This window comes from Hemibagrus wyckioides, linkage group LG01, assembly GCF_019097595.1.
Source record: "Hemibagrus wyckioides isolate EC202008001 linkage group LG01, SWU_Hwy_1.0, whole genome shotgun sequence".
Classification (NCBI taxonomy): Eukaryota; Metazoa; Chordata; class Actinopteri; order Siluriformes; family Bagridae; genus Hemibagrus; species Hemibagrus wyckioides.
The window spans coordinates 31,505,619-31,520,779 of record NC_080710.1 but is presented as its reverse complement, the minus strand read 5'-3'; the positions used below and the strand labels follow the sequence as shown (position 1 = coordinate 31,520,779).

Genomic DNA, 15,161 nt, shown 5'->3' with positions numbered 1-15,161 from the left:
ACGCACACCATCTTGGCAACGTCTCGGTTGAATGTGCTGATTTATTTTTTTACTCCAAAACAAAAAAGTCTATTTCTTATTAGACTTAAAGTTGAATTAATGGAAGAAGAGACAGAAGTTCTCTTAAAGAAGACAGGGTTTTCAATTGTGTTGCATGTGTTAACTGTTGATTTTCAGAAGTAAAAAAAAGTTTAAGATCAGCAAATATAGAAAATGTGTTCTGTGAAAATAAAAAAAAAACTTCAACAAAAAGAATTATTCCTATTTTTTGTTTTGGGTTTTTTTTCTCTACTTGAAATGCAATTCCCGTAATTCTGGAATAATTAAAAAAAATACATATTAAATTAAATGAAGCACCAAGGCATCAAAAATTGCCTTATGATTTATTTTTATATAGTTACTGAAGCAGAACCTCGAAAAAAAAACACCTCACGCTTGTTCGAGTAAAGCGAGGCAGCTCGGGTTGTGGAGCTGAAAGAGTCGTCTGTCTTTACTGATGCCGTTAGAGACAAAGCAACGACGTTCTAACCACCAGAGCTGTGACATTTATTTCCCCTGAAGTAAAAAAAAAACATGAAAGTGTAATCTACATCCGTAACCACGCTCACATAACAACTCTGTGTTCTAATATGGCTCTGTGTGTGTGTGTGTGTGTGTGGTATCAGATACACCAATATCCGCTCCTCAATGATAATAGGGTCATCGTATGGATCTCCTGAGACACACACACACACACACACATACTGAATCGTCCAATCAGGTGAAAGCTGTTCATCGATAAGCAGTTACACATCAAGAGCTTCATCACATGCCTGTGTTTAGTATTATGTTATAATAAAAAGAAAAAACATTATTTCTTTTAGTTTACACAGTCACACTCCACCTTAATAGACCTATTAGGGGGCAGGGTCATTCATATTCATGAGCATTCATTAATATTCATGAGCATTGACGCGCCCTCACATATGCAGTCTTTCTAAAAACAAAGAAGTGTCACAGAAAATAGAAGCCGGTGTTTATGTGAATGAATGAAGAGGATGATTTCCCTGACAAGTCATAGTAAAGACTCTTCATACACCCATCAGGCATAACATTATGACCACCTGCCTAATACCGTGTCCTTTTTGCTGCCAAAACAGCCCTGACCCGTTGAGGCACGGACTCTACTTGATCCCTGAAGGTGTGCTGTGGTATCTGCCACCAAGATGTTAGTCCATGGAGGCCCCACCTCACAACTTAAAGAATACTTTTGATAGATACTGACCACTGCAGACCGGGAACAACCCACAAGAGCTGCAGTTTTGGAGATGCTCTGATCCAGTGGTCTAGCCATCACAATTTAGCCCTTCATCAAACTCCCTCAAATCCATTTTTCCTTCCTTTAACACATCAACTTTGAGGACAAAATGTTCACTTGCTGCCTAACATATCCCACCCACTAACAGGTGGACTCGCATTTTAATAATGAGACATTATTATTGATATAACATTGCTGTACTATTATTATTATTATTATTATTATTATTATTATTATTATTATTATGCACAGTTTAACAGCGTCTAGAGTAATGTATGAATGTATTTAACACCGTAATTATCTCTGTTAAAAAAACATCCAAGAGATAAACATAAAAATGCATTACACACACACACACACACACACATATGCACACACAACCTGACTTACATCCTGTCTGTACTGATATAGCTGGTGATTCACCGCAGGAGGTGAGGGGGAGGGGCAGAGTATGGGAGGGGGAGGGGTTGTAGGGCGGGGAGGGGGGTTGTTACAGGGGGTGGTGGAGGTGGCGGTGATTCACCTCTCCACATTCACCATAAGGGTGTTTCCTCTTAAATGTTTTCACTGGTGCGATATGAAACCATGTTCAAGGGCTTGTTTTAAATATTTCCGATTTCTATTCTTTTTTAAAGAAGAAGAAGATGTTTTCTTCAGAAGCTTAGCCGCCGGTTTCGTATGGTGCAAACTGCATGTCTGAATAGTCACACTCAAAATAATCACGTCAAGAGAAGATTAGTCAGAAAGGAAGCTAGGGGAACTCTGAAAGTGATGCTACCATCAGCGTGTTTCAGTCTGGGATTGATGTTCTCAGGGTGAGGAAACACATTCCCAAGTTTTATGATGGAACCATCACTGTGTATCAGTGTGGAGATAATGTTCTCAGGGTGAAGAAACACTTTCTCAGGTGTTATGATGCCACCATCACCATGTTTCTGTATGGAGATTGATGTTCTCAGGGTGAAGAAACACTTTCCCGGGTGTTATGATGCCACCATCACTGAGTATCAGTGTGGAGATGATGTTCTCAGGGCGAGGAAACGCAGCCCCACACCATGATGCATGGTGCTTCACAGTGTGCATGGTGTTCTCAGGGTGATAAGCAGTGGTGGTGTTTCTGGCCAACATAATACTATCGGCTAAATCGATGTTTACAGAGTCTCCAACATGAATTTTGGAAAAGTCTAATTACCACTATTCTACAAAGCCCAGCTTTTTGTAGTGTCCAGGCTATGAACAGCATCTCCCAAGCTTTGGATCTCTCCATCTTCTTCAGAGTTTCATTAATTCCCTTTTTTTGCCAGTGGGATTGGCCAAGCCTTCTACTAGAACTGGTGGGACTGGTCAAACCTTCTACTAGAACTGGTAGGATTGGTCAAACCTTGTACTAGTGATTGTGGGAATGGTCAAAATGACTACAAGAATTAGTGGGATTGGTCAAAACCTCTACTAGAATTGGTGGGATTGGTCAAAGGTTCTACAATGACTGGTAGGATTGGTCAAACCTTCTACTAGAATTGGTGGAATTGGTGGGGTTGGTCAAAATGTCTACTATAATTGATGAGATTGTTAAAAAATTCTACTGGAATTGGTGGGATTGGTCAGAATTTCTACTAGAATTGGTGGGATTGGTCAAACCTTTACTAGAATTGGTGGGATTGTTCAACATTTCTACTGGAGTTGGTAGGGTTGGTCAAAATGTCTACTAGAATTGATGAGATTGTTAAAAATGTCTACTGGAATTGGTGGGATTGGTCAACATTTCTACTGGAACTGGTGGAATTGGTCAAAGGTTCTACTAATGTTGGCAGGAATGGTCAAAATTGGTCAAGTGGTCAAAAAGGATTATTGGGATTGGTCAAACCTTCTACTAGAATTGTTGAGTTTGGTCAAAATGTCTACTGGAATTGATGAGATTGGTCAAACCTTTACTAGAATTGGTAGGGTTGGTCAAAATGTCTACTAGAATTGATAAGATTGTTAAAAATGTCTACTGGAATTGGTGGGATTGGTCAAACTTTGTACTAGAATTCATGATGATTGGTCAAATTCTCTACAAAGAATGGTATTATTTGTATAAACATTTTGCTGTAGAACTGTTTATATTTTTCCCCTCCACTTAAACATTATGGGATTTGGTATTTATGTCTCAGATTAAGCCCATGACATGACAGATTGTAGCGCTGCAAAATAGGGAAAAGTTCAAACTTATTCACTTCATTGTTTATTAATAAAATATCTAATCTATCACCTTCAAACTATAAGCCACGCCTCCTACCGGAGTCTGGTAATAACGCTTGACTGAGTCCTGGGGAAGAAAATGATGGTATGATTGAGTGTCAGAAACCGCACCAGCCAATCTGCGTGAGCCGCTAAAGACCTCGCTACAGCAAATAGTGCAATAACAATGCACAGAAATCAGCTAGCAGCCTGGAAAATGAGCAAAAATAACATATACAGAGAATACCCAGAATACCTGCAGTGTTACCAGTGAAAACGCCGCTTTCTGCACTGTGTAGGTGATGGATGTGATATGTAGCATTGAGTAATTAGGGGAAGTTGACAAAAAGGTATTAAAAACCGTACTGAAGAACAAGTCTGGATGGAGCCAAGCTTGTTTCAGGATGAGTGTACAGAGCTGAAGCTGTACAGATTTAAATACAAAAAAACCTGCTACTTAAAAACAGCATAAAAATATTTTGCATAAAACTTTTAAAACCACAGAATGTGGAAAAGTCCCGAAAATTCTGACTAATGAAGTTTCATCATTTAGATGAAATGCCAGATATACAAGAATAAGTTCTTACTAATCATTGTACATTCATACTGAAAATAAAATCCTGAATAAATATGTAGTAAAATTTGAAAAATAAATAAATAAATAAAACTGCATGTATTTTACTGTTTTTATCCAATCTATTAATGTTTTTATATTTTTTCAGATTTTTATTTTCAAAATACTGACTGAAATTATTGTTCCTTACGGATTGGGGTTATTATTTTCTCACGTCTCTGCAGATTTTCCTTCATATCTTTAAAATGATTTAATAGTTTAATCACTGACTCTATGAGTAATTTGATATTTCAGCAATTCTGGTTTCGGTTCTACGGTGGGTCTGAGTCTGAATTTCACTTTCACCCGAGTTCATTTCAGTGTCTGCGACATTAAATGAGCAAACCTGCTTAGTTTTATACAGTAAAATCATCATGGATTTAAAGAGAGAAGAAAGAAAGTCAGAGGAGAACATTAAATCTGTCAGGCTTAACCACTCATCCAGATGTGAGCTTTCCGTCAGGGGGATTGTGTTGTTTTTGCCGTGAAACATATTTCATTCCTTGTCATGATGGAAAACAGTGAGATTTTGTGTTTGGGATTTATATTTTGATATTTAAGCCAGGATCATTTTGGCATCTGTTGAAAAGCAGAATAATCTCTAGTGATGGTTTGTGGCCATGTTTGCGGTTGGAGATGTTTATACATATATATATATATGCGACTTAGTCATCATGGAAGCTGCAGAATGCCTCTAAACCTACGTACGTGGATGCGACTGACCGTATCTTTCTGCACAAACAATTTCAGCAACATTCATATTTACATGTTTATATAGATAATCAATAGAATATAGATTATTGTATTCTATATTTAAGGTTTTCTCTCCTAATCTTCAGCAGAAATCTTGTACGATCAGCTAGCAAGTCTCTAAAGAAATTATTGCTGATCAGAGAATTTAAAATGCCACATTATTATCCAGCAATAACTCGGATGAAGCAAGTTTATTCTTGTGACCTAGCAAGCTAGATTTAGCACAACTAAAGCAGCCACAGAAGTTCTATAAGAATATATATATTCTTTATTCTCATTTACATATCTTTACATTATTATTTTTTAATTTTTTAAATATTGTTTCTTGCTTGTATGTTAGATCATATAACATTAGACAGAAAAGAAAAGAAAAAAATGCTATTTTCTAATAAAATAAAATAAAAGATAAGCGATTTAACGGGATGTGTTGATGTTTATCAGTAAAACCAGGCAGAACTCACTGATCTGGGGAAATCCTTACAAAGAAAGAAATGTTTTTCTTCATTTTTCATTTAGAAGTAATGCATCGGGGAGGTAAGTGTTAGTGTAAGTGTTAGCGTGGAGTCCGGGTCACGGCACTTAAATATTCAGAGATCAAGATTTTTCCATGCTTATTTGAATGCTTCAGGATCTGTGTGTGTGTGTGTGTGTGTGTGTGTGTACTACAGCGATGTTTTGCCCGTAACCCCAAGATAGAAGCAAAACAGCACAAAGAAACAACCCCCATAATTATCAAACAGAACAAATGATAAAAGACCTGTTATTAGCCAGGAGAATGCAGCTTAGCTCACACGCCAAATACACGCTAAAGGCTTCTCACACGTGAAAGATTTCCCCTGGGTCCTAGTGAACTCTGTGTAAAGGGAATCCTGGGGTTGTGTAGTTAGTGATCACACACTGTTCCTCCTTTCCCCGGGGTTAACACTGAATCCTGGATCTTCATCATCTGATGTTTCACACTCTAAAATCCTAAACCCCGCCTTCTAATTTTCGTATTCACATATGAACAACCCTGATTGGATAAATCCGAAGCGCGATCACTTTAAATAACGTCTCGTCTCACACTTTCACTTTTATCAGAGAGGATAAAAAGTTCAGGTCTGTTCTTCTGCACCCGAGCAGGTTCTGTTATCTTTCACAGCTTTATCATCTTTTTTGTTCTTTTTAAGTTAAGACAGACGTTCGTTCCTCGATATCCGACTTCTGCTAATGTTTCAGCGTGACGTATTTCCCCCTCGCTACGGCGCGCACTTCCATGATGTCGGGTGTTTTACCTCCTGACTCTATCTACCGAGTCGTTTTTGTTAATTGTCGCTACATTCTGGTTTTCACCTGATATGAGGTACAGAGGCGCTGCTCAGTTTCTGATTGGTTGTCTGTTGCTAAGCGACCAGCCCTAACATTCTAGAAGCTCATGGTTTCACACTGCACATATCTATCTATCTATCTATCTATCTATCTATCTATCTATCTATCTATCTATCTATCTATCTATCTATCTATCTTTTTTCAGTCCTATTCAAATGACGCAGTAATCCAGATGTTCTGCTTGAATGATTCTTCTGACGAATTCTATAGTGTGTGAGTGTGTGTGTTTTTCAGTTCTCTGCTCACGAAGTTAGTTCCTACCTGACATTAGTTCCTGTTTACTGTCTAAAAGTAAAAAAGCTGTAAAAAGGTCACGATATTTCCAGCTAGCCCCTAAACATGAATCCTGCCAGCTTTTCATTCTAAATATGGCCCAGGTAACGTTTCTGTTTACATTCAGCACAGAATGTTCCTGTATATCTACAATATATGTGAATGTGAATGCAGATTTCTGTTTAAAACTGATCTATTCATGATTTTAAAGCCAAATAAAATAATCGTAACTGGATCCTGTCCGTCACTAAAATCAAACCAAGCGATATTTTCACGTGTTTGGGTTCAGAAACTTTTAGATTTTTTTCTTTTTAAATCAGTTTACACTTATTACAGAGGTCATGTTGTGTTTCTTTTTTAACCCCATTTTGACAAGGTGAAAAATAAAGAAAAAAAAAGAAATGTCTGTTTGACTGAAAATGTCTGTTTGGTTTCACTTCCTTCCTCCATCCCGTTTCCTCATTTCCTGGGCGTGGCTGCTCGGAAAGCGTGTGTGTCCGATCACGCAGTGTGTTTTCCCTCCCGCAAGCCAACGCTCTTCTCATCGACTGCAATCCCCTCACCCAACCCCCCACACACACACACACACAATAAAAATGAATATTTATAGCAGTTTAATAGACAGAAGTGTATTCATGCAAATGAGCTACAACATTTCCGTTGCACGTTTATCTTTTCTTTTTTTTTCTTAAGTGTTTTCTAAAAACAGCTCGGTTTTTGACCCGGTTTTTGCACCTGCTACCATTGCTTTCACTTTGCAGCCACACACTCGCAATAGAGAAGAAACCACACACACTTTCGGAAGAAGAACTCTCACGAAGCACCGAGCTCTGCTGCACTCTGAAGTGAGTGTTTACATGCTGCCTGACTCTCAATTACCAGAAACTAGCACTTGAGAGTGGGCGATATTGCTAACATATTATATCATTGTATTTTTTGTTGCCGTTTTTTTACGGAAATGAGACCTCTGTGGGTGTCTCTCGAGTCTCCCAGGTGACAGAGAACAATAGCGCTGGTGTTTATAATCATTTTTAATTCCATTTTTCCTTCCAGAGCATGAAACACCAAGAGTTTTACACTGTATGTGATGGAGTTCATTCTTCAACAAATTAGCTGCAAAGCTTCAGTCTTTGTTCTCAGTGCACACTCATGCTAGCTAGGGGTGAAGCTGGGGTCAGAGCACAGGGGCAGCTATAATACATCGCGCCCACAGCCTGAACCCCAACCTTCCAATCAACAACCCAGAGCCTTAACCACTGCCCCAAAGTCTGTGTCAAAGAGTGTCTGCCAAATGCCGCTGTAAATGCACTGTTAAGTAGTTTTTATTTGTCACATATGCATTACAGCACAGTGCAATTCTTTCTTCATGTATCCCATCCTTGGAGGTTGGGGTCAGAGCGCAGGGTCAGCCATGATACAGCGCCCCTGGAACAGGGGGACATTGGGGGCCTTGCTCAAGGGCAGCTTGGCTTTGCTGGGGCTTGAACCCCAATCTTCCAGTCAACGACTCAGAGCCTTAACCACTTGAGCATTAACCATGTCCATTAAATTCTCATGGTAAAGGTGTATATGAGACTAATCCCACCCAATCCTGAAGAAAGTTTGATTACACGTGAACCGAAGGGATTGGTCAACTATTTCTAGGAGTTTTTACAAAGGTGGGCAATGGTGTCTGTGTTTCTATTAGGACCAGGAGGATTGGTGAAATATTCCATGGGAACCAGAGGAACTTGCTGGACTTGGTCAAACCTTCAACTGGAATTTGCTTGATCAAATTTTCTACCATTGGTGGGATTGATCAGAATTTCTACTAGAATTGGTGGGATTGGTCAGAATTTTCTAGGATTTGTAGGATTGATCAAATCTTTTAAAATTAGTTAGACTGGTCAAAATCTCTACTAGAATTAGTGGGATTGGTCAAAATGTCTACTGAAATTGGTGGGATTGGTCTAAATTTCTACTAGAATTGTTAGGATTGGTCAATGTTTCTACTGGAATTGGTGGGATGGGTCAAACTTCCAACTAGAGTTGGTGGGTTTAGTCAAAATGTCTACTAGAGTTGGTGAGGTTGATCACATTTTCTAAAATTAGTGGGATGGTCAAAATTCTTTTTTAGAATTGGCGGGATTAGTCAGCTTGGCCAGAATCGGTGGGATTGATCAAATTGTCTGGAACTGGTGGGATTGGTCAAACTTTTTAAAAGAAGGATTGAGCAAACTTTGACCTGCAACAGATGGTCAAACATTCTAATGGGATTGATTAATCTAGTTGTGGGAATTGGACAGGAATGCAGGAATTCTGAACATTCATACACAAATCAGAACCAGAGCAGAGAGCCACTAAACACGTGAAATACATTTCAATAAATAAAACGAAAACTAGTTTATCAAATGAATAAAAAAATGGCAATCATGTCAAATAATAAGATCTGCTCCTGCATATTTATTTTTTAAGGAGCAAATGGAACAGCTTCATCTCCAGCAGCAGGCTTACAGAAGACAGGATGTGAGGACCGGCTGCTAAAATACTTACAGTTTTGGAGATGTGTCAGTGAGGTGCCGTGTGTCCGGTGTGAATTCTAGCTAAGCTCTCTCTCTCTTTTATTCAGTTGTGTCATTTGATCTCAAACTGTTCTTCTGGTAATGTGGTTTATAAAACACACACATACACACACACACACACACACAAAATAAATGGCTGAAAGTCTGATTCCAGAGTCCAAGTTTTCTGTGTGTGTGTGTTTTTCTGCTCAGTATAAACGTCTACAAAACGGATCCTCACCCACGTCACGAGTCTGTTTTGCTCTGCAAAGAACACGCTAAGGATCTTGGCGTGACGAGACACACACGTGTGTGAGCGCACACGGTATCCACAGTAACACCTGAAACACTGCAAACTGAAAAGCAGCGAGTGAAGAGGAAGCAGCTGTGTCCTAAATCAGAGCTACGGTCGAGCGGCCTTCAGGGATTTCGCCCCACAACATCCGCTCATGTTTCATCTCAAGCTGGCTGCACCGGCGCTAACACTGCAAGACATTTTCCTCTTTTAACAAATACACAACACTTATCTCTGAAGTGACATTTGCTAACGAGGTGCCTCCGGGAATCTGTAATATATTTATTTCATATTTAATAAAAAAAATAAAATCATCTAAGAAGTAAAAAATTATAATCTAGGCCTGAATTTTAGTAGCAACATTTAGTTAGAATATCAATATCCCAGTTATTTATCAAATAGATAAAATTTCTGGGTTTGTTTGTTAGCAATAATCACTTTAATTAGAAATTTTTTGCTGCAGAATATATTTATTTATTTTATTTTTATTTTTTTGTAAGTAATTGAGTGTGTGTATAAAGCTAATATTTAAGACTCACTGAGAGCTAACACTATGGAAAAAAAACGTCTGGATTTGTTCAGCAACCAATGAAAATAAAGAGGAGGCGGGGCTTAGCATCATACTGAGGGTTTATTAGATATTTTCTTTCTTTTTTTGTTTATAAATAATCAGGTTTGGGTATAAAGCTAATATTTAAAAAAAAAACTCATTGAGAGCTAACACTGGTAAAAAAAAAAAAAAACCTGGATCAGTTCAGCAACCAATGAAAATAAAGAGGAGGCGAGGTTTAGTTATTATGGACTAACACGCATTTACACATTAAATTTACACGTTAAATTTGGAGCCAATTTACAGCACAAAAAATCAGGATATTATGGATATGACATAATATCCATAATATGACAATGATATTATGGATTTTTTTTTTTTTTTTTTTTACATTATCTACAACTTATTCACAATAGTCTTTTATAGTATTTTGAAATCTATACTTATTCGTATTCTCCTGAAATCGAGAGACTCTGCCTTCAGATCAGGGGACAGGGCGGCCTTAAAAACAGCAAGGGCCAAACTGTCCCGAGCGATCAAAGAGGCGAAGCGTGCACACGCCCAGAGAATTCACGGCCACGTCCAGAACATCAGAGACTCCCGGCGCATGTGGCAGGGCATTCAGGCGATCACCAACTACAGGACAACTTCACCTTCCTGTGACAGTGATGCCTCCCTTCCAGATGCGCTGAACGACTTCTACGCTCGGTTTGAGGCACACAACAACACAACAGCGAGGAAGACCATCCCTCCTCCTAATGACCCAGTGCTCTGTCTCACCACAGCTGACGTGAAGAGAACTCTATACAGAGTTAACCCACGGAAGTCTGCTGGACCAGACAACATTCCTGGCAGAGTTCTCAGGGAGTGTGCAGAGCAGCTAGCAGATGTCTTCACTGACATCTTCAACATCTCACTGAGCAGCTCCATCATCCCTACGTGCCTCAAGACAACGACCATCGTCCCTGTGCCAAAGAAGTCCACGGTTTCCTGCCTCAATGACTACCGTCCCGTTGCACTCACACCAATCGTGATGAAATGCTTCGAGAGGCTCGTCATGAGGCACATCAAGTCACAGCTACCACCCTTGCTGGACCCCTTGCAGTTTGCGTATCGTCCTAACCGTTCCATGGAAGACGCCATCACCACAACCCTCCATCTGGCCCTCACACACCTGGACTTTACATCATTTCACTTTATCTATTTTATTTCACTTACATTCCAGTACACGTTCTTTTATTTCTTTTCAGTGCTAAGTGTCCTGTGTTCTTTTGTGTTGTCTTTATTGTATTTATTGTCTTTTTTGCACTGTCTTGTCTATGCTCTGTTTGCACCTAGCTACACACTGTGCACTTTACGTGGCTAAGACAATCTTCTGTCCTAGCTCTGTGGTGTTGTTTGTTGTTTTGTGTTGAACTTGTTGTTGTATGTTTATGTAGCACCAGGTCCTGGAGAAACGTTGTTTCATTTCACTATGTACTGCGCCAGCTGTATGTGGTTGAAATGACAATAAAAGCTTCTTGAAATCGTAAATATTTTTCTTATATTTTCTATATTTCTATTTTAATTTATATTATTTTTTTATTCCATTTTTATTCTACTTTTTATGACATAAACAGTCAAAAAGTATTATTTGTTTGTTTAGGGATTTTTGCGTTTGTTTGGTTAGTTTTTTATTATTTTTTTTAAATTTATTTATTTTTCTAAGATGCTGGACCTATGAGAAAGCCTATATATATTTTAAACATGTTTATATTGAATTATTAATATATTTTTCAAATCCTAAAGACTCACTGTTTTTGTTGTTTTGTAAAGCTCCCTTGTCTGTATTTGTTTCCTCCTCTCTCTGTGTCTCCTGGGTAAACTCCGTCTGTGTGCTTTAATGATGCGCTGATAAAATGGCCGCCGCAGAGCTGATGAATATTTAATGTAATGGTTTAAATGGTGTCTGAGACCTGGCTTATGGAAATGTAACCTCCACCCTCCACCCTCCACCCCCTCCACCCTCCACTCTCCCCCCCCTCCACCCTCCACCCTCCCCCCCTCCACCCTCCACCCCCTCCACCCTCCACTCTCCCCCCCTCCACCCTCCACCCCCTCCACCCTCCACTCCCCCCCCCTCCACCCTCCACGCCAACAGTTGCTCTGTTCATTTATTTTGGGATCTATATCACGTTCTGTGTGTTGTCCTCGTCCACTTGTCCTCTACATGACCCATGATTGTGACTCCTAGTCCATCCATCCACCTTTCCATCTATTCACCCATCCATCCATCTGTCCATTCATCTATTTATCCATCCATCCATCCATCCATCCATCCATCCATCTATCTATCTATCTATCTATCTATCTATCTATCTATCTATCTATCTATCTATCTATCTATCCATTTATCCATCCATCTATTTATCCATTCATCTATCCATTCATTCATCCATCCATCCATTCATCTATATCCATTCATCTATCTATCTATCTATCTATCTATCTATCTATCTATCTATCTATCTATCTATCTATCCATCAATCTATCTATCTATCTATCTATCTATCTATCTATCTATCTATCTATCTATCCATCCATCCATTCATCTATCCATTCATTCATTCATTCATTCATGCTTTTATCAATCCATCACTCTGTCAGTTTGTCTATTAGATCATGAGAATGGACATCACTGTAGCCGTCAGGAGCGCAGAGTACCCACGAGGCATTGCTGAAATCTCAGATCAAACTGTAAACAATGGAAATGACCCAATGTGGACAGAAGGGTGGATTTTATTCATCCCCAGTTTGTACATGATGGCTGATAGAGCCGCTAATTTACTATAGCGAGTTAGCAAGCTGGCTGATTAGCATGCTAGTTATTGAGCTGATATAATCATTACTTTGGTGACGTTTGTAACGTTTAATATTAACGGAAGGAGTCTCCAGTGTCAGAGATAGAGCTGTAACATCTTCAGGACAGAGGAGTTTAACACTTTCTCTGTAAAATAACAAACTTTGGGTTTTATTTTATTTTCAGTAAATTTTAATATGTTTTTGTCTTTTTAACTTCGAAAAATTGTTTATTTGTTTGTTTGATTGTGTCTCACTAGTGCATCAGTAAGCAGAAGTAAGACAGTCTACACACACAGAGGATTCGTTTATGAGGAAAAGTTTTAGTTGAAACACATATTTCCTTTTTTTTATATATGAACAAAAATGTTACCATAGCAACCATCAGTGGAATCTGTATGTTTAAATAGAACGATCTGTTTGTTTGTATTTACTTTGCTCTCTATTCATTTCTCTGTTTGTGTGTGTGTGTGTGTGTTATTTTATCTTAGTAAGGACTCAGTGTCTCCATAAGTATAGGAATATCTGACAGCTAGGAAAAGTTTCCATTTTTAAACAGAGAAAGAAAGAAAGAGTTAGACGTAGCATTAATGAGCTCATAATAATGATTAAGAATAATAATTATATTAACAGGAAGTCCCCACAAGGATAATAATACAACTGTGTGTGTGTGTGTGTGTGCGTGCGTGCGTGCGTGTGTGTGTGTAGTTTGTCTCTCGCTTGTTTGTCCTTATATGTATGTGTGTGTGTGTAGTTTATCTCTCGCTTGTTTGTCCTTATATGTATGTGTGTGTGTGTGTGTGTGTGTGTGTGTGTGTGTAGTTTATCTCTCAGTTGTTTGTCCTTATGTGTGTGTGTGTGTGTGTGTGTGTGGAGTTTGTCTCTCGCTTGTGTGTGTCCTTATATATGTGTTTGTGTGTGTGTGTGGAGTTTGTCTCTCGCTTGTGTGTGTACTTATATGTATGTGTGTGTGCGTGTGTGTGTGTGTCACAGTATGAGTCTTTCATATAATCCGCTACAGATGGTGTGTGATTGTGTTTTCAATAAAAAAGAAGGAACCCCACAGAACCAATCTCTAACACACACACACACACACACAAAACTTTAAAGCTCTCTCTCACACTCCTCCGTGGCGAGGTTCTGTCACACAACACACACTGGTCACCTTCCTTGTCCTGTGACTTCAATCTTGTGAATAACTTCACATTTTGTTGTTTTATTTGTGTGTGTGTGTGTGTGTGTGTGTTGCATCCTACACTGACGGTATTGAGTAACATCTAGATGTTGACTGAACCAACCAGAGCGTCACTATAAGCTAAAAAACACTATAAAACACTTCTTTATCTTGATTTCTTCTGAACGTTATGTCACTGGTCACATGACCAATAAATAAATAAGGAGTGTTATAAATAACGGCTTATAATCTTTACAAAGTGTGACACTGGTATACTAATCAATAAACTCTGATATTGATTATCGTTGATAGCGGATTAAAAAGGTTTGCGGAAGGAGTCTCCAGTGTACGTCTGAGCAGGTGTATAAGTGTTCCTAATAAAGTGGCCAGGGAGTGTTTACAGAACTTTAAAGGGTTTTTATAGAGGAACATCTTAAGGACATTGATGAAGTGTGTGAGTGTATTTAGATACAGACTGTCGTCCTCTATCAGCGTGTGTGTGTGTGTGTGTGTCTGGTTCCTGACCTGGGACATCTGCGGCCTGAGGTTGATCTCCTTCAGGTTGATGGTTTGAGGATGCAGGTTGTTGAGCAGCTGACACAGCAGCACACCGTCCCGGAGACTCTGCGCCAGGTCGAAGGCGCGCGCCGTTTCCCAGGTGACCCGGTGCGACTGCGGGAGCACCCGACACCGGATCAGCCAGTGCGCGCACTGCCGCCAGTACTCCATCACGGCTGGATCAGTTAGTCACCGAACCGAGAAGAATAAAAGCTATAATGTAACACAAACACACGTACACACACACACAACGTATAGAAATATGTGCGCGCGCGCGTGTGTGTGTGTGTGTGTGTATATATATATATATATAAATAAGGTGTCCGTGTCAGGTCCGCGCGCGCGAGGAGCAGCGATACTGCGTCTACTTCCCCGTTTTCATTTTTTTACTCGGAAGGAAATAAACGCGTAGCGGACCGGAGGTTACGAGATCCCATCCACAATGAGTCTGACCTGACTCTCGGGTGAGCGCGCGCGCGTGTGTGTGTGTGTGTGTGTGTGTGCGCGCGCGCATGTGAGTGTGTGGTAGTGATGATGTCACGGGTTGCCAGATTGTCAGAATCAGTTGAGCTTTCTTGTGTCTCTGTGACAGAAGTGTTTTTGAACACACACACACACACACGCACTCATACACACACACACACACACACACACACAACTCCTCCTCCTCCTCCTCATCGG

The 15,161-nt window shown here is 39.6% G+C and overlaps 1 protein-coding gene across 1 annotated transcript in view; it reads right to left on the bottom strand.

The window, feature by feature from the left end:
• Positions 1-14,951, bottom strand: part of LOC131351197 (guanine nucleotide exchange factor VAV3-like) — a 113,640-nt gene extending 98,689 nt beyond the window's left edge. The window contains exon 1 of the mRNA XM_058386489.1: positions 14,448-14,951. Within this exon, the coding sequence (XP_058242472.1) occupies positions 14,448-14,651 (204 nt within the window). The 5' untranslated portion in view covers positions 14,652-14,951. The remainder of the gene's footprint in view (positions 1-14,447) is intronic.
• Positions 14,952-15,161: the final 210 nt, after the last annotated feature.